Source organism: Dysidea avara, chromosome 11 (genome assembly GCF_963678975.1).
Source record: "Dysidea avara chromosome 11, odDysAvar1.4, whole genome shotgun sequence".
Taxonomy (NCBI): domain Eukaryota; kingdom Metazoa; phylum Porifera; class Demospongiae; order Dictyoceratida; family Dysideidae; genus Dysidea; species Dysidea avara.
In genome coordinates this window covers 3,829,502-3,854,121 of record NC_089282.1, presented here as the reverse complement: position 1 = coordinate 3,854,121, position 24,620 = coordinate 3,829,502, and the positions used below count along the sequence as shown (strand labels likewise).

General features: G+C 36.7%; 1 protein-coding gene across 1 annotated transcript; it reads left to right on the top strand.

Moving 5' to 3' along the window:
* The first annotated feature begins 1,808 nt into the window (after nucleotides 1–1,808).
* On the top strand, nucleotides 1,809–23,648 carry LOC136238764 (lysyl oxidase homolog 3A-like). The gene is made up of 13 exons (XM_066029353.1): nucleotides 1,809–1,966; nucleotides 3,963–4,167; nucleotides 4,604–4,746; nucleotides 5,367–5,556; nucleotides 6,050–6,195; nucleotides 6,549–6,626; nucleotides 7,113–7,311; nucleotides 9,557–9,699; nucleotides 10,600–10,789; nucleotides 12,145–12,296; nucleotides 12,765–12,833; nucleotides 22,660–22,912; nucleotides 23,248–23,648. The coding sequence occupies exons 1-13, from the start codon at nucleotides 1,909–1,911 to the stop codon at nucleotides 23,453–23,455; spliced, it is 2,034 nt and encodes a 677-aa protein (XP_065885425.1). The 5' UTR covers nucleotides 1,809–1,908; the 3' UTR covers nucleotides 23,456–23,648.
* The last annotated feature ends 972 nt before the right edge of the window (nucleotides 23,649–24,620 follow it).

Below are 24,620 nucleotides of genomic sequence, written 5' to 3'. Positions count from 1 at the left end.
GGTCAAACACAAAATATTTTTGGCTGACAGCCAATTCTTCTGAGGACTTGGATCATCAGTTGAAAGTATGAGGGTTGAATCTACTTCCACAAACCAAACGAGCATCACAACTGTGTATTTTGTGTGAGTGCCGGTGCATGGGGGTTCCTAATTATAAGCATAGTTCAGGACAGGAAGAAAAAGTGTCCTAAATGTTTTGTGGTTTGAGGAAGTACAGCAGATGCTGTATATGTGACGGTGCAAAAAAAACTTTGGTATATAGCTTTAATGGCAGAAGTATGTGAGACATGATTGTTCCATGATAAATTGTTATTGACAAAAACACCTAAATATTTGACAGACGAAACCCATTGTATCCCAGAGATTATAGTTATTGATGTAGCACAGTGGCTTAAGAGGTGAACATTTATTGAATATGCATAGCAGCTCACATTTGGAAAGATTTATACATCTGCCATTTAGAGCACCAAGCTGCAGTTAAGGTATTACAATCAGTAACAGACTACACCGAGCAGCACATCGCCACATCATCTGCAAAAATTTTCATAGCAGAGCAGACAGCAGGTGGAGCAAATCATTGATATATACATATAGTAGCTAAGGGTCCCGCCAGGATAGAGCCTTGTGGAACCCCTGATAGTACTGGAGACCAATCTTAACAAATTCCATTAATGACAACTCACTGCCCTCTGGTAATAAAATAAACAAAACCATGCATTGACCCACCAATACCATTATTATGCTTTTAGCTTCAAAAGTAAACATTGGTGAGGCAGAGAATCGAAGGCCTTTGCAAAGTCCAGGAAAATACAATGAGATTTTTGTGGATTCAAATATTCATGCCTGGCAGACAATCTAGACTCTTGTAGCTAATACTGAAGTTAGACAGCTCTGTGGAGTATTTGGCCAAACATGCATGCATGTAACTAGCTATACTACTTTACTTTGCTACTCTGCTTTTCTAAAAATGTTTTACTTTGCAGACAGAACAGCTGATATGCCCAGACTTGGAACAATTGATTTACATCAACCACCCGGCATTTTACTGGAGTACATTAGCAAATCTATTACTGTAGGTAGTTATGCATGCTAGTTATATTGATAGTCGGCACAAATTCAAACAAATAAGTACTAACCAGCTATTCTGTATAGCAACTTACTAATAAAATTATATTAGGCATGCATGGTGATCGTTGATATGCAAACAAGTTATAAAAATAAATTACTATAATATTATATTGAGTCCATGCATGTGACATCCATATGTATACATTAGCAACTAGCATGCATTGCCCAGAAATGACTCGGTTTTCGAGAGTTTTGATGTGGGCACACTGTAAACTCAGAGGTACTGACAGTATGCATGCCTCCTGTGGTCACATATAGTAGCTAGCTACGATGGTGCAAACATCATACGTACAAAGTGACAGTAAAATCTGTTACATGTAATACACCATGATAACACTGATGTTGTTAGCAAGCTACTCATATTTCAGGAAGTTTTGAAGACATATAGGTCTTGAATATCATTTAAGTGACTTCTGGTCTTATTTTGAAAGGATTCATTGCATTTCTAAGTTGATAGTAATCACTTCTTTATATGGATTGAGTGTATAATTTTGTAATTGGACTGTTGGCAAGAATAGTTGCCACAAAACTGTCATTAGAACATTCAAAAGATTTCTAATGTGTACTAAACCTTTCCTAAAATGATGCATGATCACTATACAGGTAAATTGCACTATACGTATTCGCAACACTGCATTTTCTCATCAGTTGCAGAAGTCAGTCTACACGTGACTGCTGCCTGATCATGATGATTGCGTCAGATTGCGTCATTCGTTTATTAAACAGTCAGGAGTGCATGGGCGTGTAGTTTTAAACGTTAAAAGACAAAGTGTCATTAAGATGAGAGATCCTGTTATTGTGTATTTAGGATTTATTCTCTTGTGTTATTTCCAGCAAGGTATGTTCGTATAAATGGAAATGTTTGCGATGATATCAAACCACATACAGAAAACGCGATCGAGTTCGCAGCAAACACTACCATATAAATATACACCGGTGTATATGCCAGTACCACTGATAGTATATAGCACTTTAGACAGTTTGATTCTAAGATTAATAACATCAGACACCCAGGCGCCAGAGAATAAAATTAACATCTGTGTTAGCTATATTTTAAGCCACTATCTAAAAATCAAGCTGTTATCATATTTTGGCCACTTGTTAGCAGCGTAGAATATTGTTGCAGTTACCCTTAGCTCCATTTTCCGTCTGTTGGCAGGCTAAAGATAAAAGTGCAAGTCACTGGTAGATCCTCAGAATCACCGTCAGTTCACACACTCTCCCACCTGCATAAAGCAATTAAACTAGAAAATGACTTGTTTATAAAGCAACAGCTTGGTGTGGTTAAATCTGAGGGGTTGGACACCTTCGCAATCTGTACATGATTTGAAATAATTTTGTGATTTGAAACTTCACGTGTGATTGCTGTAGCGTGATTTGTGAGGTTATTTGTGTGTGTGAAATTGCTCGAAATAAATTTGTGTTTGGTAGCTGAAGGGTGTACATGATTTTTAGAGGTGTCAAATCCTCAGCTTATTAACTAAAGCTAAAACCACTGACTTGCTATATTTGTAATTAACAATTATACGTCTATAGAAAAAGCTCAATCTTTTATGTGCTTTCAACATTTGTCTTATTTCCTTCATATTATTCTTAATCTTCGTATTCTTAATTTCATACACTTTAGAAATATTGTAATAACTCGAGTGTGCTTTAGTCAATTTATTTAAATTTAGAGGGCAGTAAGATGAAATGCAGCACATTTACAGGATAATTTTTGTACAGATCAAATTACTAACAAGGGAATTATGAGCGATTTTGAGCAATTTGTTTTCACACCTACAATATAATCCATTTGATGGAATAACTTGAAAATCAGTCTGTACATAAAGTAACTAACATAGTGCAAACATTTGGTTTGAAAGTACTGAGAGTATTTGCTAAGGAGATGTGTAAAAATCAGTCATGTGAAACAAATGCAATTGACATACTTTAATAGAGTAGTCACCAAGAAATAAAAATATGCACCAAAAAGGTCAAAATTATTTTTCTTCAGGGTTCAAACTAGGGATGTCCACACCTACATGCTAGACCATTTATCACACCACCATTGCTATCATTCACTTAATTTCTTCCTTGTAAATGAAAGTTCTAGTTTCGTAGCTATACACTAGACTGAATGATAAAGTTTACAATCTCATAGATCAATCTGGAAATTCTAGAACATTCTGTGTGCATTGGATTAGAAGTGCTCAGAAAAAAAAGTGCTCTATTGAGTGTATTAGTACTACAAAAATATTGCAGTAGTGTGCTGTACAACCAGTGTGGGAGCGTGGCAGATAAGTATGTATTTTACAACTCATTTTATGGAGCCAAGAAAATGCCATTTCCAAATATCTGTAGCTCGATAGTTCCTGAATGGTAATTAACTACTTTTGCTATGGAAATTTCCTCAGGATAGGGCACCTCCCATCTTCAAACCTCACTGAGATATGTACTCGCTTCAAAGTTTGTCCTGTTTTTTTTTTCGTATTTTTCTTCTATTTCTTCTTTTTCAATCAAGTCACCATGTAGAAAGTCAGTTAAGCTTTAAAGAAGTTACCGTTGAGCCTTGAAAAATCTGCTTAGTCTCAGTGAACAAATAAAAGTCATAGTGTGCAGTTGAGCATGTAGGAAATTTTTCAATTGGTAAATTTGCTGAAGTGGTATCATATATTTATGATTGGTCAGTAGCTACTTAGCATATTCATAGTTTCTATTCTGGTATTTGTATTTTGTATGGGCTTTCTTCACACTCTAAGTGTGTACTGTTGTGTATTTTCAATTGCTAATCAAATTATGTATTTATATATAATTCTGTGTCTAAATTTATTATGTTTATTACATGTGTACAGTTTCTCCTCAACAAAATGGAGATCTGCGATTGGTGGGTGGGTCACTAGTGGGCCAACCTTCTGGTAGATTAGAAGTGTACACTGCAGCAACTGATGAGTGGGGTACGGTTTGCAGTAGTGGATTTACTGTAGAGGCTGCCAACACCACATGTCGACAACTGGGTCATGCTGGGGCAGAGAGATATAATGAAGCAGTGATGCTTGGGTACGTGATTTGTTCTGCATTGCATGTAAATCATAATTTTATCAACTATGTTTTGTGAAGTATACTCTAGTAAAGCAGTCACAGTTAGTAGATATCTGACTGCTCATTTAGGGTTACTGAGTGTTCCATTAGAGTATGTCAGTCTGCATTTTCACATACAAGTATTTGTAGTACAGCACAGTAATTCTGCCTATTATACTAGCATTATGTTTAGTGCTTCAGACACTCCTTGTAGTTAAAGTTATGCCAGCAAAATCAACAGATGCCTAGATTACATGCTTTAATGCTTTCCATACTAAGTTATCCTGTTGTTAAATGCTCACCAGGCTAAAGATCCATCATTGGTAATTCTGTAGCTAGCTACAGGACACATTGTGTGATATATCTGTATACAGTAGTACATACATATTATGCTACAGCTAATATTCTTTTGTAGATATGGAGTTGGAAATGGTTCCATTCTTTTCTCACGAGTAACGTGTGATGGAAATGAAAATCACATACTTCGTTGTGATACAGTTGGCTATAGTTCACTGGCCAGCACATGCACCCACGATCAAGATGTTGCAATAATTTGCTGTGAGTCAGATGTTATAATAAATATTTATTTTGTACGACAGTGTTACAAAGTGTTGAACATGTCGGAAGCAGACTACCAAGTTTGTAGCTACTGTTGTTTGTCCTCTACAGCATGATGAAGACTTTGAATACTTGAAGCTCCATACTGTTGCAAACTATACCAGACAAACAGTTCAATGGCTAGAGTTCTCAACTTATGTGTGAAGAGGTTTGACTAAGCCAATCCTGTTGGTGGTTGCTATTTCTGTTGTTAACTGAACTTAACTACTATTGAGGAAAATGAGGCAGGTGCCTTGGTTTGAATGATAATTTAGTACTATCAACATGCTCTGAATAGAGCAATTTATTTCTAATAGAGCAGCCAGGCTTGCTCTATAACTTTTTGGCTGCACTCTTGACTTTGTAAAACCTTTTTTTTTCTGTATCATTGAATTGTTTTACAATGTAGGGACTCGTTGAAAAGTACTGGTAGGTATGTCATGCGCCTTTAAGTTTAAACCCTGGTGTTTTGAAGACCATACCCTTTTATCACAGCTTGGCTAGTTTTGTGTGGATACACAAAGCAACTACATTAATCTAATATTCAAAAAAAATTACATTGTATGTATGTCTATACACAGTACCTGAACCAGCCTTTCAATATGAGGGAGGTGTGAGACTAGTGGATGGTCCATATCGATCAGAGGGAATACTGGAAGTGTTTGTATATAGCAGGTGGTATACCCTGTGTGCCGAGTCACTATCTCCCACTGCTATTAACACAGTGTGTTATCAGTTAGGATATACTGGTAGTATTGGAAATAATAATAGGTATGTGTGTGTTTGTGTTTACATGTATCCATGTACTGTATATATACAAACATGTTTTTGTATACATGTCTAATGGCCTACTAATTTCCACATGCCAGTCTGAGTACATGCACGTATATAGTGCCATTGCAACTGAGCGACTGTTTTATTAGAGTAGTAAACATTTAAATTTTTAATAGGTCTTTGAATTGCATAATTATACTATTTCAGTAGTTTTTTTAGCTACTGTAGTGGGAAACCATTTTTAAAGTTCATATAAGGTCTGAAGCTCTGTTTCTCTCAAACTTTCTGGGTTGTAAAATTTTAGTAATATAATTAATAGTATATAGTGTAATGCTTTTGTATACCCAGATTTTGAGCACTAACATATTATATTTTATTACTGGCTTTTTAAGCAAAGTATATTTTCCATCAAAGTAATGTGCATGATCTGTCTCCATCATTCATGAATTCATTGCCAAAATGATTTTAATATTCTTTGTTAACATTGCAGATCATCATCTTCCAACAGTTATATTTCACTACCAGCTTCAGACTGTGTTGTAGGATCATTTTGTTTTGGCTCATGTTACATGAGGTCAGACATATCGCCAGACACGATGCAAGATTGCAGCTCCAACAATTTCTATGTACAATGTGGTATGTTAGTTTATTGTAAACTGTTTTTTAGCCTAATAGTATACAGTAGAATCTTCGTCTAGATAAAGGACACTGCACATTTACCATTTCTATGGTCTCTATAGACTTCCACCAATATAATTTTACCTCTAAAACAACCCTGACAAAATTTCACTAGGGGTTCCAATATGTGGTTAGGTGTATAATTTACATACCTAATATATTGGAGCACCATCAGAGTAAACTGATTTCAGTGTCAAGTTGTTTAGTTTGCAAATAATGTGAATGACAATCACAGCTATAATGCCAACATCAGTGTTGTCATGTTTATGCACGTAACTTGTGTACATATAGATGTGCATTTATTCAAACAGGCTTCGTAGTGTCAGCCATTGATTCTAACCCTATTGGATCTACCTTATTGTGTAACTTGGGTCCAGTTCCTACTACAGGTATGACATCAGTAACTGTAAATCATTCATTTTGTTCTACTCATGCTTATAGTAGCAACACACACACACACACACACACACACACACACACACACACACACACACACACACACACACACACACACACACACACACACACACACACACAGCCTGAAATTATGGTCAGACATCTGCCATTTTCCAACCATTTTTGGCTAATGTCTGAGCATTTAAAAATTTTTTTGTACAGGACTATTGAGTATGTCCGACCAAATAACAGGATTTGTCAGATCATTGCCAAAACATAATTTCAGGCCCTGCACACACACACACACACACACACACACACACACACACACACACACACACACACACACACACACACACACACACACACACACACACACACACACACACACACACACCTGTGTACACATGCATGCAGGCACACACACAGAGTAGCAAGTATGACATATATTTGTAATTGTAATTGTTTTATGTACATAGTTCCACAACAAGGTGATTTACGATTAGTGGATGGAGTTGCACAAAGCCTGTATTTTGGTAGACTGGAAATATATGATAGTGATACTAACCAATGGGGAACAATTTGTGATCAAGGATTTGACCAAATGAGTGCTGACACTGCATGTAAACAACTGGGAATGGCAGGAGCTAGAAGGTTTGATAGAGCTGTGGAGTTAAGGTAAACCACCTGTATTTACGTAGAAATTTTACTGATACCAACACGATTACAGTACTGTACAGAGGGTAATCATTCATGCATTATTAACTTTCTCTCTCTCTCTGTTCCATTCACTCACCTTCACTTAGTGTTTCATTTGCTCACTCACTTATTCTCACTTACTCACTTATTCTCACTTACTCACTTATTCTCACTTACTCTCACATGGCCAGACCACTATTCTCCCACTTCAACACTATAAGTGCCTACATCTGCTTTTTTGGTTCAGGCACTTACAATCTCTGATCAATATGCACCATGGAAAATTGATCTAGCTAAGCTTGCTTTCAAGCATAGTGGGCTATCCAACATTATCATAAAAAGATTAATGTACGATATGTATGAGCACCAAAAAGGCAGAACACTTTACACATTATAAAAATATGTAATTTCTGATGATTGAGAAAGAAGATCAAAATACTCCAATAAAACAGTCAGATAGGACAGTCATCTCTCGAGCATAATCTTGATATCAAAGCACAATTAATTTTGAGCATAACAAGCTTGATTTTTGAGCATTGCATAATACATGAAACTGACAAGTAGAAAAATCCTGACCGCCTGGCAGACTCCTGTAAGCGTTCAAGCATTAATCGGATGGCTGGCTGCCCAGGTCCAGTCATGGATTTTTTCTCCTTTGTACACCTTTCCTAACATAACTTATATGACTTACTTTAAACAGGCTGTGGACCAGGTGTCCTACAAACCTTCAGCACTTGTGCTGTAAAGCCTTAATACATTAAAAATATAAAAGACTTTAATACACTTTGCATGAGCGAGGGAAAAGTAAAGAGTTTATCTTTATTTCTGTATTGTACACCTAGGTGCACACATCAAAGCTGCAAGTGTGCTGTATTACTTTTAACGCTATAATTATTTGGTACTAAACTGTGCAGTATTTTCCCAATGCAGTATACAACTTGCCAAAGCCAGATGCATTATCATATTCAAATTAATACAATGTTTATGGAGCCATTTAACAATTATGATGTGCATATCATTAGCAGATAGTATGTGCAGCAAAATGAAGTAATATAGTGGGCAAATCAAGACACACGGTATTGCATTGTGTGGCCAAGTAAGCTGGTGCACCACACCGTGAGTATATTTACAGGAAGCAGTTTTCTCGCATACGTAGCTCCATGCTCCCTCTCGTTTTTATACTGCAAACTCCCTCCACCTTCAGGACCCCACATACCAAATTTGAGCAAGATTGCTTAACACAATCGTAAAATATAAACTTTTAAAATTCGGTTTAATTTTCTTTGTTTTATATCTCTTTGTTTACAGGGCTTGGGGGGCTTAGATTCTTCTTTTTGCACACTTTACAAAACCATTTTGAAATGCAAATGTGTAGCTCAATTGCCTTGAGCTTTGGTACACTTTAAGAATGTATTGCGGCACAATCACATACTAAGTTTGGTGCAAATCTGATTAATATTCATAGAGCTAAGGACAATTATTTGCGTTAAAAAGGCCGACTTGTTGGCATGCCTACAGGGCAAACCACTTATGGGAATAACTTAAAAATCAGTATGCATATAGGTTAACCAACATAGCTCAAACCTTTTGTGGTTTAAAAGAAGTCGCAATGACAGCTACAAAGTTACAAGGCAAAAACCAAACAACTGTAATCACAGGGTCGAAATACTCTAATAGAACAGTCACCTAGTTTAGTCAGTGGAATATATTTTACTCTAATTCAGTGACCAGCCCATCTAAAGGCTAGTTTTAATGCTTCTTGTATCACATTTCTCCATTGTGACCATGTACGTAGTCAGGTCCTTTATAACCTCTTTGTATGAATCATCTGAAAATACATGTGATTAATTAATTTTCTTCTGACTTTTAATGATGTCTAAGAGACTTAAAATGCATACAGGGTTAGTGAAATGAACGAATGATGCCAGGACAAACTTTAAGCTCTAAAATCTTTTGGGACAGGTTTCATGTTTCATGATGGTTTTCTGATTTTTATATGAAAGATCCCCACCCAAGGAAAATTCCATGAAAATAAATGGTCTACTTTAATTTGATTGTGTGTATTGATATACAAGAATAGTTCCTACCTAAAGCGTACCATCTATCATGTGCTAGCATTTGCATGGTCAGTAAATCACTACTGTGAGCCGGGAATAATTGATACATTATGCTAGCAGTTATGTTTTGTATCATACATATTACTGTATGTGCAACACATTTACAGATATGGTCCTGGTACTGGACCTATTCTATTAACTCAAGTACAATGTGATGATGACACTAACCACATACTGCGATGCCGTGTTCGAGGTTCAAGCTCTTTAACCAGTCAATGTAATCATGAAAATGATGTAGGAGTAATCTGTTGTAAGTTATGTTTGTGTACGGTGGGTATAAAGGGAGATTCTACTATGAAGCATGACTGTATCGGTCTAGCTACAGGTGTACCTACAGCTGTAGTAATATGTGCATTCCTCCATAATTATGAATTTTGAAGGTGCATATAGCCAGTGATGGCTGGGAATATTTTTCATAGCAAAAATGGTTTATTTATGTTCAGGTCCTGTTAATCAAGATACAGCTAGCTATGGATGGGTGAAAACGGTGTTTACTGGGTTCCTGTAAAATACACACTAATCTTGTCTGTCACGCACTCACACTGGTTGTGCTTACAATATCATGTGTCCTGATACAAATTTTATCACTTTTGTGCCTATCATTAAAATTCAGTGCAAGGTTATAAACTGTTCTTGATTGTTTTCCCAACTTTCACAATTCTGGTACTTATATTCCAACCTACGTATCAGCAAACTTTCACTATTAACAGATTTGTAACCACATTTTTTCTAACATGTATCTTATAGTTTCCTCCCCAACACAATCAGATTATCAAAGTTGTTACTTGACTAGTACCCAGTACAAGTAGCAGGCTTTTTATAGTGATTTCATTACTTAAGTGTTTAGAATAATTATATGTCATCGTGTGTGCCATATTTTCCACCTGAGTTTACTTAAATCAGTGGATCTGGCTGCCCACAACATTATTTTAATCCTAACAATGTATAATTAGTATCAATATTGGTGGCATAAAATGAGGTGTTTGATCTGCATTGGATTACTATGTCTGTACATACATGGATCACCACATATATTACAAGATGATAATTGTGGCTGTAATTAAGTTATAAATCTACTATCTTTGAGTTGCATGCATGGTTGATGTATGTACGTATAATGATGTATTGACATTGTCCATTGTGCCCGCAGCACGTGACGCCTTTCAATATGAGGGAGGTGTAAGACTAGTAGATGGTCCATATCGATCAGAGGGCAGAGTAGAAGTGTTTATATTCAACCAATGGTATACACTTTGTGGTGCAACTAGAGTATCTCAGGATGTTGCTGCAGCTGTCTGTCGCCAACTGAGTTACACTCACAATGATGAAGCTAGTGTAGTGTAAGTGTGTAGTATTTGTGTGCTATTGTGTGGTTGAAATGAATGCATACATAGTTATTTGTACCACTGAATTTTATGTGGTATAGATACATGAGTAGTATCATTGTTTTAAACATGCTGTATAGGCTGCCACATCAGAGCACGAGTGAATGGTTACTTGAACATCTCAAAAGGAGTTTGAATGTTTAATGTACCATTATCATCATGGAAATGTACATACACATAATGCTGCATGAATAACACAGAGCTAATAGGTAGTGGTGGGATTCCAAAGTTTATATGTACAGTGGTTCCTCCATTGTCCTAATTCATTGGGCACTAGGTGTGTTTGAATAATGGAAAAATTCGGATAAACAAAGCCCATACATTAATTTTATATACAGTACAGAGCTGTTAAAATACTCTGCTAGAACATACACTTTAGGCAAAATACTCTAATAGAACAGTCACTTGCACAGTTTGAATTACAGAGCATTTGGATAATTGATGGCCGGATAATGGAGGGACTACTGTACACACATAGAGTTAAAGCATCACCACAAGTGCTATACATAAAAATATACAATAGTATTCAAAGGAGACAGATGTAGAGTAGGCGTGACAGTAGCGACAGGTTCGGAGATGATCAGCGAAGGATTGCTTCGTTATCCACGGATACAGTCGAGACCGCGATGACGCACTATGACTCCATCTTATGACTTGTAAGCATGTGACCACAATTACATCATACATTCCAAATAAAGCTTATGTTACTAATAATACTACAATAATACGCTATGTATGTTATAATAGTTAACTATACAGTTAGTCCATGACAACAGATATAACATGCTATATATTAACTTGAGATCATCCTTTGAGTGTTATACTTCTCATATAGAAATGGAAAGGAGATGCTGTAGTTATGTACGCAGTATAATGCGTGTCTACAACTGCAACATTCACTAATCAACTCAAAGCTCACAATGAATTCTTGAAATCATCATTTTTAATTAGATTCAGCATTGTACCCATCCAAGAATGTGTTCTTGTGATGGTTTAGTGTCTCATTGCCCACACACTGTTGTATATTTCCAAGGTTTTCATCACATGCCATTCTATTACTACATACTGGATATGATAGAATTGCAGTCACATAAACTGTTCTATATTGCTATTAGTAATTTTTGTATTTTCACTTTGATCTTCCCATAGCTCCTAATCATATACCATACTTTGCTCTGATGGAGACATATATGTACATATATACCTAGTTAAATTGCACGTTATCTATTGTCTAGCTGCAATAATTACATTATATGTGTGTAAAGTAAACATGTTAATGTGCTGTTATATTGATCATTATTTATGTTTAGGTCACTGACTAATGATGTTGATTTTACTTGGAATACCAATCTGAATTGCATGTTTTCCACACCTTGCTTCAGTCGGTGTTATCAACGTCCATCCTCGATGGAACGTGTTACACAATTTTGTAGTCCTGCAACATCCATTTATGTCAAATGTGGTATGGCCATAACTAAGCTGTGTATTGTGTTGTTGGCTATGTATTTATTGTGAAATGTTATAGTATAATATGCCATGGATATCAAATCCTAGTCCCTGATGCAATACTCAGCTTAAAGTCTTGGTCTTTTTTTCCTCAATCACTTACACTCAGCATCCCCATACAAAAGTTATAATTTTTATTTAATACCATTTGTCTATTTCATTTCATTTAGAGCCTGGCTTTATCAAGCATGTAGTTACACTTGACAGATCACTTTGTACACATATGAAATATTTGGGGATATTTTATGACATATTTGGGAATTTATAATGGCCAGTTTAGACAGGTGAACCTATTGTACAGTGAACCGATTAATTTCTCTGTATGTACTATAGATATCACACATATACATCAACATAGCTTTCACAATATGTATCTGAAATCCTTTCAGTTTCTTGAAAATTATTTGAATGTTTGATCATGCAGGATTTGATTTATCGATATCACAGATAACACCTATTGGAACAATCAGCCAGTGTATGTTGAGTGTGCCAGGTAGATACATGTAATAAGTGTGTATGATTACATTGTGGACATATTTGTATGTACATACAAAAAGTATTCAAAAGTAGTGACCAATTTGTGGTGATTTCCTGATTGTCAACTTTGACATCATGTTCTTTCACACCAGCGATTGTTAATGGCCACACATATTTGTCAGTTAAAGCTATTTTGTTTTATCATTATTTATTTCTTATATTTCAAGCCCCAAATGTGGCTATGCACTCAAAGTAGATAAATAATAGAGCAATTTTTTTTGTACTGGAATATAACACTTATGTTTTTCCATTTTCATTACCAGGACCTTCTACTAAATTTACTCTCCCATTCTTCAGCAAAAATTATCTTGAAATGATGAATAACTCTGACCATGGAATCATCTACAGATTTCCAAATGTAGTTATAATCCAGGGGTGGATACAGGGTTTGGACATTACACCACTGAATCATTAAAATTTGAAAAAGTATGAAAAATTTTTTATGTGTCCAAGTGCTGTGTTTTTCATAGGCCCAGTCACACATATGAGCTTTTGTTAAGCAAGGGGTCTAGCCTCCCAGAAGCTATAGGCATTTGATGTCCATGAATAGTAACCACTTTGTGTCATATAGTTATGGTATACAAAGGACAGTTACTGCTCAGTATATAAAACATGCATTTGTAGCATCATGCCATGGATATACTTATATAGCGTTCTAGGAATTTTTTTTGTAGATGGAACACAGAACACACTTGAAGGATTCATGCAATGATTGTTTTATTAAGGTGGCTAGCTTGGTACAGTTTCCGTATGGTTTCACTATGAAATTTGCAGGGCCTCAGGCAAGCTTTCACCATGTACTAACAGAAATCAATGAAGCATTTTGTTTTCTATGCCTTTAAAACAAACAACAACTTGCTGGGATCAGTGTTGTAAGTGGGTCAGTGCTGTTGACCCGTTTGACCCACTGACCCGAATAGTAATCTGGATAGGACCTGGATCTGACCCGCATGTGACCTGGTTTAATTAAAGTAGAGGCGTGCCTCAAGAGCTAGATTAAAAGTCCACAAGTTCCATTAGTTAGCCCTACACTATAGAAAGGATTGTCTGCAAGAAGTGAGTTGTATTATCAAGTGGGTGTGGCTCCACGTACGTATTTTCAAGTGGATGTGGCTCCACCACATGTTATCAAGTGGATGTGGCTCCACGTAAGTCTACATGCAGCTACAGCAATTAAGAATTTCCAGAAGTTAGTCAAGTAGCAACACGGATCCGGTAATGCCATGCATACCCACAGAGAACAGCTGATACAATTCTGATAAGTGGGTGTGGCTCTACATATCCTACACAGACAGAAAGAGTATATTCCTGAATGATTATTATGATTATGAATGGTGGGCGTGGCTCCACATAAGTTTCTTGAGTGACTGCATTTCCACTTAAGCTTGTTAACTTATAGTCACATGTGATCTCATCCGGATCAGACCCAGATATTCAGTGAAGCGGATAAGACCCACTTGACCTGCACAAAATGCGACCCAAATGACCCGGATAATCCGGATGACCCGGCCCACTTACAATGCTGGCTGGGATGCATGTAGCACGAGTTTCAAGTTTAGCGCTTCAGAGTGAATACTTCCTTTGCACTTGGTGCAATGGCACTGGATTTGCTGTTAATTATAGACACTATTTACCTGATTATCTACTATTGTGTGGAGCTATTTTCTCATCATGTCTTTAAAGTTCACATTTTAATTCTACTTATGTCACACAAAGATTTGTAATAGCTTTTTTTAAATTTGCGACTACTGGGTGGAGGTGAGTATATATATAAAAAATTGGCTTCCATGCAATTACAGCTTGTTTACTACTACTTGCCCATCCAAAATTTAACAGTATCTCTCTCAGGATTTGTCACCGAGTTGCTTTGGTTGAACATCAACACCATTCAAGAATCGTGAATGCATGGCTCTAATTTGTATTGTGGGACTAAGTACACTTGCTCCCCTGGGTAATTATTTTACTGTGATGCCCAATTGTCCTTGTAATAGTAGTTTATTTTCCTCCATGCAACGACAGCTTGGCTGTAAAACAGGGTGTGTCTATGAAAGTAAAAGTAACTGGGACTGAAAGAGCTAATATGTAGAGTGGCCAAGAATGACTGTTAATACAGCTAACTAAATAAACAAAATTTAACATCAGAGCTTATCATTGACTCGTGTTCTACATTGCATTCCTATTTAAGTCTATGTTTGGCTGCCTTTTTTCTCTCTACATTGACTGTTGTAAAAAGCAGCCTAATTACTAGCCAATTACGGTTCAAAGGAATAAAGTAGGAGTGCAGTAAGACTAATAAGTCAATGATAAAGGTCTAATGTTTATTAGTTAAATGGATTAATGATTGTTCTTGTCCGCTCCTCTACGGTAGCCATGCAGTTACTTTTACTCTAATAGTCATGCCCTGTTTTTTGCAGCCAAGCTGTTGTTTTTTTTGTATATAAGATGAATCAAATACATTTAGCTATGTGCATCTAAACAGATCAGTGCTAGTAATGTAATGGACATGAAAAAGTTTCATTATCAAACAGTACGGTAGTACCGTACCGTTTAGGTAGGGATCGCCCTGAAAATTTCATGCACACCTAAAATTCTGCCTTTAAAATCATTCTAGAGATATTTTTTATAGTACTATATATATAACAACACACTTCAGATATAGAATTTTAAAAATCGCCAAAACTCGAATTTTAGTCTCACTGCTTGCCTCACTGTCTACCTCACTGACCACAGAGCAGTGCAATGCCACCCCACAATAACAAACTCTCCAGTGGGATGTGTCTATTGGGGTTCCGACAAGTGCAAGCCCTCTGTGCCTTGTCTTTTCTTTTATCTTCAATCAGGCTGCTTGTCTTCTTCTTCATCCAACAAAACCATATCAAGGCGTTAATTTTCGGTATCAACACTTTCTTTCAGCAGCATAATTATTTAGATGCCACAGAATTATTTCAGAGCTGGATTTTAGAAGTGCTTCAGTCCTGGCGCTACTGTAAGAGATATACTAGCTAGATATCTGCAACTTCACGATTGGGGTCCCATTCGCAATAGATTCGTGACCACGCCCATCAAATAAAGGTCTAGGTGGACTAATAGTGATAGAGTATGGAGACCACGCCTCTTAATAATCTATAGCTAGCTATTTACTTGACATTAAACAAGATGACCTCACCCCTTAGCTAGCTGCACACCCAGCCCCTTGGCTGACTCGAGAAATACTCTAATACAACAGTCACTCTAATACAACCGTCATGTATGATATTCTAATGGAACAGTCACAAGTTAGTATTATACAAAATTTGTTAATAAAAAAATGAAGTAAAGATCTATGCAATAAAAAGTAGTGAAACAATAGATGAATGGTGGTATTACAGCATAGCTCAGTGAGAAAGTCCCTACTTCGGCATTGAATTGTTATAGCTATAATGTGCCAAAGTAGAGACTTGCCCACTGAGATATGCTGTAATACCATCATTCATCTCTTGTTTCACAACTTTTTATTGTATAGATCCCTACTTCATTTTAAAATACTAGTATAACAAATGCCATGCTAATATAATGTCTCAAAGTGCTAGTTATAATCAAAATGAATGCACGTGTGACAGAAGGACTCATCTATGTCATCATTAACAATATGCACTTTTTCAAGTTGGTGGTATAACAAATCTCACTCCAATAAAAATTGGAGCCTCTAAAACAAGGATGGTTTAGCAAGGGAAAAAGTTGGTGATGGAATGGGTGGGACAATTTTGGCAAAAAAAAGTGTACAGTGCACAGTAGAGCAAAGACATAGATAACATTCTTGGAAGTCTGCTTTGAATGCATTGGGAAATGACCCAGTAGAAAGTATTGTAGATTATTTTCATCATGTAACCATTGCTGTAGAGTTTAAGTAGTAATTTACAAAAGCATGCATTTGAATATATTTTAGAGTAGTTGACTGCTGTATTAAAGTGTTTGGTCTGTTACAAGCATTGACCAATAAACCCCTTTCCATCACTTACATATGCTCTGAAAAACTTCACAGTTGACAGTATTAACCTGGTACACCTGCCAGCCTTCTCTTCCCACCAGTTCTTGACAACATTCAGCATCAAAATTTGTTCACAGAATTACCCATACAATGGTAGCAGTTTCTTGAAGTGGAATTTCAGATTGCCAACTTCATGGAAAATCTGCCAAAATGCCTTATAGTAATTAAAACAATTATCATAAGTTGATAGCAACAGGAGGGAGTGAGAAATAAATGACATAATCATATGGCTTCATAATCCAGATTCAGTGATGAATAAAATGTGACTGGATTTTGGAAAAACGATCCAAATCGCACATTAGAAGTTTCGAGATAAACGGTTTTAAAGAATTGAAGCCAGCATAACTCTCCAAGGATAGCAAGCACGCGTATGAAATTTACACAAAGATGCATCAATCTGTTACCTTTCAAGCCACTTCCAGTATTTGTAGCTGCTTGTACAGTTTCCCACCAAATAAGATAGAAAATCTGAGCAGTTGGACGAGTGAAGTAGTATCACGAGTGCTCACAAAGGGGTGGAGGCTGGGGGGTGGCGGGGAGGGCAAAAGATAGGCCTCAAAATGGAGGTAGACCACGATTGGAGTCCAGACACGAGATTACAGGGCTGTGCTGGCTCCTTAGTGGCTGATATGTAGCAAAATCTACAGAGAACACGTCTGGCCAACATTATAAGGCTGTCCACCAGTAAACCACTGATTCTTGCCAAGCCAGGTCCTTCACAAGGCCTGAAACCACCATTTGGGCACTCCACACCACCCAGAAAAGACGTCTATTAAAACCAGCCTCGTGTAGTTTGAGTAGTGCTGAGGGTCAAAACTTGTAGTACGATAGTGTAGCTATCCACTGGTGGTGTTAGTTTGATTTTGCCTGATGTGCGATTTGGTTCGGTTCTGTAAAATCTGGTCACAAATGATGGCTGACCGACTGGGCATGAATGAAAAAGAATCACCCTAGCAGTGACCTGCCTCATATTTCATGAGTGACTTAGTATGGATACTGGTATTGTTTGTGTCTGATTCCGAGATGAAAGCTTTTCATACACTGTACTGTATGTATCTGAGCTGAGGTGTTGAAAATGGTAAACTTCACATGAATTGCAGTGAGGATTGCAAAACCATTGCTACTATATTGCTCACAGCAGTCTTTTGCATTTGTTTATTTGAGGACATGTGCTTTTACTTTCTTGGTCACATGACTCATTACCATGAGCCTCGATAATTTTAGACCATCTTAATGATAATAGTTGAAATTGTCTTCATCAAGACTCACTGTAGTGAGTCGTGAGGCCAAGAAGCACAAAGCGCGTGCCCACAATAATAATAAACACGCGACCACTACTGTGAGTCATTTACATGAGGGATCGATTATGCAATCTTTTAAAATCCGCATGGCGAAATCTCAGCCTTACTAAAAGATTCCGCCTCAAAACCAGGGGCATGTAACCTTTGTATAATGAGTAACTACTACACAAAAAGTCAGGCAAATTGTTGGAGTAGTTTGTTCCATCGCCCACCCATTTACAATGCATTAATTAAATTATTTATTCAAATGTGCATCGTTCTTTTTTTCATTTTCTTCGTCATCGCATCCCATTGGAGCGATTTTCTTTCAACCATGAAGTCGTATTGTAAAAAGGCTGCGGCTATCAGGGGCTTTTTACACAATGTATCTGTACATTTAATTTCACTAAAAGTTGTTCATTAGTTTATGAGATCGCTTTTGTGCTCTTTGAAGATTCAAACTTACCGCCATGACGTCGAGGTGTGAGGCACCCACCCAAACCCAAACAGTGTGGAAGTGGGCAAGGTCATTAGCCATAGCGAGCTGGCTGATTTGATAGACATTGTGCTGTCAACTCTTGGTTTAATTGTGAGTCCAGTCACTGATTTGTTTTAAGTTCGCCACAGTATGCCTCCACTGGCTTGTTATAGCGTGATTCCGGCCCATGCAGGGCCGTACATAGCTATAGCCAGCTGTTTCATACCCGCTGTAGTGATATAGTTGAAGTAACTTACTGCTACATTACCTGTGCATGTCTTTAATCCTGCCCCAGCCCTTCAGTGCCTGTGAAACTTCAGTGTTCACTTAAAAAGCCAGCATCAGCGCATCAGCTTTCAGCACTTAACCCACAATTATAGAAACTCTTTAATGATAGCATGAATATACTGTAATAGTAAACAATTACATTATGATGATCCCATAAAATTTAAAAAATGACTACAATAGCACAAGAAGCCAGATACACTAGTGTTTGGCTATGAAGTACCACCAAGAGTTCATAATATAGTAGTGGGGTTTTAGTACCACTTATTAATTTTTCTTCACCATTTGCGTGATTTGTCCATTGACCATAAACTCACCCGCCAACAGTCACAACATCAGTATTCACCCTGCATGTACAGAAAGGGATACAGTATGGTAAGGCACAGCTAACTAAAAACATGTAATCATATAGTCAGACTAACATGTCAACAAACACTTGATTCCACTATTATGATTATTGTTAAAGTGAGCATCCCACATAGCCATTCCCAAGATGTATTCAGCATACTGCAGCAGTTGATGACCAATTTTGGAATATATTATTTGACTTGTTTTGTGGTTCTCACCTACGTTGTTGACATAACAATTTTTGTTGCTAGGAGACATATAAACTAGGAGGGACTAATGGTTATAGCATAATGGTAAACAAGTTACACAACAGCAAAGGAAATTTTAATAAACTAGCAGTGATTGGATAGTTGATAGATAAAAGTAGAAGACAATTTGTAGTTTTTCCAGTCCTGATTGTTTGAGGATAAGCACATTAGCTGCTATAAGCATGAAAAAAGCAAGACAGACTAAATTTTAACACAAGGTTTATGATGCAAACTCATTGTGCACCTACCAATGTGTTCCCCCCTTGGATGTAAAGCCTGTAAGTGGGGCTTTACAAGGCGAATTGACATGAAACTGCTGCTTCACTATTATAGGGCATTTGACAATCATTCATTAAGCACCCAAGTATTTTTTCTACAACCAATGGTGGGGATTTGACACAATAGGTTTGTCCTACCATGGGGCATTTAACATTCAGTTGTGCCCACTATAGCCCTATGTATGCCCAAAGAGGGGGGGGTTAGTAGGGCAATACATTGATCTGTGCATTATATATAATATGGTGCATCTACTGGGGTAAGTAGATTAAGTCTGTACCTTGCATGTACGCATTGAGCTGAGCCCTCAAAAATATTAACTCATTTGTAGTATGGACTTCCCCGCTAATCATTCAAATGCCTGACACATTATTTATAGCCAAAGTATTCACCATACATTATAGGAAGCCATAAAAGTATACAGCCTATTAACCTTTCCTGAACTGTTGGTGGAAGTACTTGTTTGCTCTTGACATCTTTGTTGTCATCACCGACCATCTTGGTTGGTTAAAACGTTGAGAAAATATCCTCTTTCATTTTTAGCTGTTTTCTCAGGGTTCAGCTCAACTTGTTCGCGGTCTGCCCCACACAGCTAGAACAAGCCAGCTACGAGGCTCTGGCCTACACAAGCATAGTATATAATCCCAGGAAGCTACTGTGGCATGGGAGATTCCCGTCTAAAATTACGACGGTAGTTATATAGCCGTTTACAATGACTTAGCTATACACAAACTTACCCGGCAATTTGCTGGGAGAATAGTGTGATGCATTCAGTGCTGTCAAGCTTCATGTCCATTCCGAGGCATACATTTAGCAACAACTCGCAGCTGATTCGGCTCCACTTGTCATGCACAGATTTCGACTAGACTAGTTATATCACCAACCCACTGCTTCAGCAAGAACAGTTAAGACTGTAGCCTCGACTTGCTGGTCCTTATTTACGTGAAGCATTAGGCAAGATATCACGTGAGTCCTTGCGGGAATTTGAACATTATTTTCAGAATTTTCTCTTACCAAGTCACTTTTAGTAGCGCTTCTAAACACTGAACTTGGAAGCTTTCGCTACTAATTTAGCTAGCTAATCTGTTGCTGAAGCTGTTATTATGCATGCATGCATGCAGTGTCTCCTATGTAATATCATACCTAACTGTATGTTCTCTATTTAACAAAAAGTAGTGATATCCTGTGCCTAAAACAGCCCAGCTGTAAAAAAAGGCGAGGCCAAGAATGCACAAGTACATGTTCATGGAGTAACCAAAAGACATGATATCAAAATCTGGCCAAGAAAGCATTTACAGTATAGGCACTTTTGTGCATTCTATATGCTTCACATTATCACATCCAGCTAGCTGTACATGTGTGCTTGCAATATAAACAATACTACTGAGATGATAAAAGATATTACACTGCATTGTTACCAAAATTAATTTAACTAAAAATTTACTATTGGTTTCTACTTGGCCATCTTTTGCACTGTATATTAAAATAAAAAGATGGCAAAAGTAGAAACTATTTGTAAATTTTTAGTTAAATTAATTTTGGTAACAATGCAGTGTAATATCTTTTATCATCTCAGTAGTATTGTTTATATTGCAAGCACACATGTACAGCTAGCTGGATGTGATAATGTGAAGCATATAGAAAATGAATGCACAAAAGTGCCTATACTGTAAATGCTTTCTTGGCCAGATTTTGATATCATGTCTTTTGGTTACTCCATGAACATGTACTTGTGCATTCTTGGCCTCACCTTTTTTTACAGCTGGGCTGTTTTTGGCACAGATTTATATTTACCATAGAAAAGACATCACGCATTTGCACTATTACATTTTGCACATATGGTTATAGTATTGCTACTGCACATAGAGTAATATTTGTGTGACAGATATGTATGTAGGATACAGTGATACGTTTAACGTTTTGTAGTTGACCCACCATAATGTCCTACCATTTGTAGTTTTGAACAGACATGGTAGAGCATGGCAGGACACTTTAGTTATAATTATGGTTGTAAACATGATTATCATCAGTGAATTTACATAGCCTGTATATGAAAACAATGATCACTGGCTATATGGTTGCTGCTAATTGGCCAAGTACATTTATGGTCACCCCCTTGGGTTATAACAATGTAGCAACCAAAAGACAGATAAGATTAGCAGTCAATACCATAAACCAAATAGGTAATCTACATATCCTTAGGCTTCATTGTAGTCTCGAGCCCAGCCGGGCTTGCACTAATGTACAAACGCCATCTGGTGACAATGCTCAAATTTCTTGGGCCCAGAAGTGCGATCCAGCCAAAATATTGGCTGGCCAATCAGAATTGAGGAGTTGCACAATTGTTTAAAAACAGTGAAAACCATTTGAAACTTGCTAGGAATAAAGTAAAACTCATAAAAGGGCGATTTATACATCGTATTAGTAGAGGATAGTGTTTCATTACTGGTGAAACGTCAAGACACCATTCTTCGGTTTTATAAGGTAAGATCGGAAGACACAACTTGACAAATAAACCTCTTGAACAACCTAGGCGAATACTTCTAATAAACGGCTTTAAATAGTCTACTTTTTCATTAACTTCCAATACATTCATGCGATTATGCAACTCCTTGATTCTGATTGGCCAGCCAATATTTTGCACTTCCAGCCAAGAAACTCGAGCATTGTCACCAGATGGTGTTTGTGCATTAGCACAAGCCCGGCTGGACACAAGACTAGCTCCTTGATGAATAGAATATTATGTCTGACCAAACTTCATTATGGTCTGACATTTATGCTATTTGTATGGCAAATGTCCTGTGTCCGACTGTTATATTTGTCTCTGCGATATTCTGTAGAGGATACAGATGAAGAAGAGACATCTGGAGGCCTCAGTGGTGGAGCTGTTGCAGGAATTGTTATTGGATCATTTGTAATAGTTGGATTTATTATTTTTTTCATTGTTAACAAAGATGCACAGAATAAATGTCGTAAAGCTATTGAAGATGTGAGAGCAAGATTGAGAAATTATAGAAACAGTATAACAGATAGTCTAAGAAATTGTTGCAATAGATCAGCCAGAAATAATACCACATCAGCACCAACCACCAAGTAAGGAAAGTATACAAATTTATGTAACATACTTGGAATACAGGTGGTATTGGTAATGCTTTTCTGTATATGGAATTAAAGTAGTTATTTTTAATGTCAAGATAATTGTTAATGCAGTGTGTTATCATTGCAATGTTTATGTATGTGTGTTAGCTGCATAGCCTTCTGTTTCAAATGGAAGCATGTATAGCTTCTGTTCCATAGAAAGTGCGTATTTATTGTGATCACTTATAAATATGCTGTCATGTGTACAGTTTTAAAATAATTTAGTGTTACAGAATTTGTTATACAAATACAGTAAATTGTAGTTTATTGCTTCATAATACTACTTACAGTGAGATTCCTACTGGTTATGAGCCAACTGTTTCAATTACACCACCTCATGAAGATGTTACACTAACTGCTGTTAGCCATATTCCTGGTACAGATGCTAATAAACCACCAGATTACAATGATGCCTTGAAATATCGTAAGAGTTTGGATGAAGGTTACCCTGAGCCATCACTAGTGGATCAACCACCTAGTTATGATTCTGTGAACTAATCAATGCTGTGGAAGCACCAAAAATAAAATAACAAAGAGAAATTTTATAACAATTACCCTGAATGTACTTACTACATACATATATAGTCATAGTATACCATATTTTGTATAGTAACAATGTATATATTTGAAAAAAATGTTATGCATATTTATTATAATTGTGACTAAAAATACATACATTCTTAAGTTGAGATTGAAGATCAAGTAGTTCATAATGTATACATACATGGCTAGTAAAACTCCAAATTAAAGTAATGAAGCTATTACAAGAAATCAGATAGATTTGTTTATTAAACACAAATCATTCCGTTATTTTGTGCATTAGTTGATTTGTTACAGGCTGTAATCCAGGGTACCACCTGAAATATACACAGTGCAATCAAGTGTTTTATTAGACCCTACATTTTATCCTAATTAAATGGCAAGTGATCCATGGCTGTTGTATTAAACTCCGAATTCAATTGCACCTTTACAATCACCTCAATATTAAAAGATGCAAGATCCACTTTTTAGTGCCGTAGGCTGACACTTTTAACAATTATAGTAATAAAATTATAATAATCAGGGCAGCTGAAATTTAAAGTTCTTTGAAATGCTTAATTCAACTATACCATTGCTTTTTGCACTAATACCACCATGAGGATTATTTTTATGGTCATGGCATATTCTTAGTCTGTGTGTGTGTTTTTATGCTGTAGCTAAGATAGCCTTTTCGCTTAGTTGTACAGCTTTGTGAAGATTTTTTTTGCAGACGAAAACTTATTTGTATCAAATGCAAAATAATATGGACAAGTGTCTGGATATGTTAGATCAGGTTGAATGGTACATCAATTGTGACTGAGTCTAGACATAGAACTGCAGAAAAAAAAAAAAAACAGCGAACATACACATAACACAGTGTTGTATATAAGTGGGTCAGATTATCTGGGTCAGTTGTGTTGCATTTTGTCTGGGTCAAGTGAGTCTCATCATAGATAGTATATTATACCTCCAGAGGTGTCTATACTGACTCTATAGCCATGGTCTTATCCACTATCCAAATCTATAATAAACACATACTGTATATATAGGTAGTTTTTCCAACCTGGATATTGTTATCCGAAGTAGTTACTTCGAATTCCAGCTTTCTGCTTATGCATGGTGGAATTCATAATCACCACTATAA

Excerpts from the sequence above, each read along its gene's own strand:
- LOC136238764 (XM_066029353.1), top strand. The coding sequence starts at position 1,909 with ATGAGAGATCCTGTTATTGTGTATTTAGGATTTATTCTCTTGTGTTAT. Across the intron at positions 10,790-12,144 it reads AATGATGAAGCTAGTGTAGT|GTCACTGACTAATGATGTTG; the intron begins GTAAGTGTGTAG and ends ATTTATGTTTAG. Across the intron at positions 12,297-12,764 it reads ATCCATTTATGTCAAATGTG|GATTTGATTTATCGATATCA; the intron begins GTATGGCCATAA and ends TTGATCATGCAG.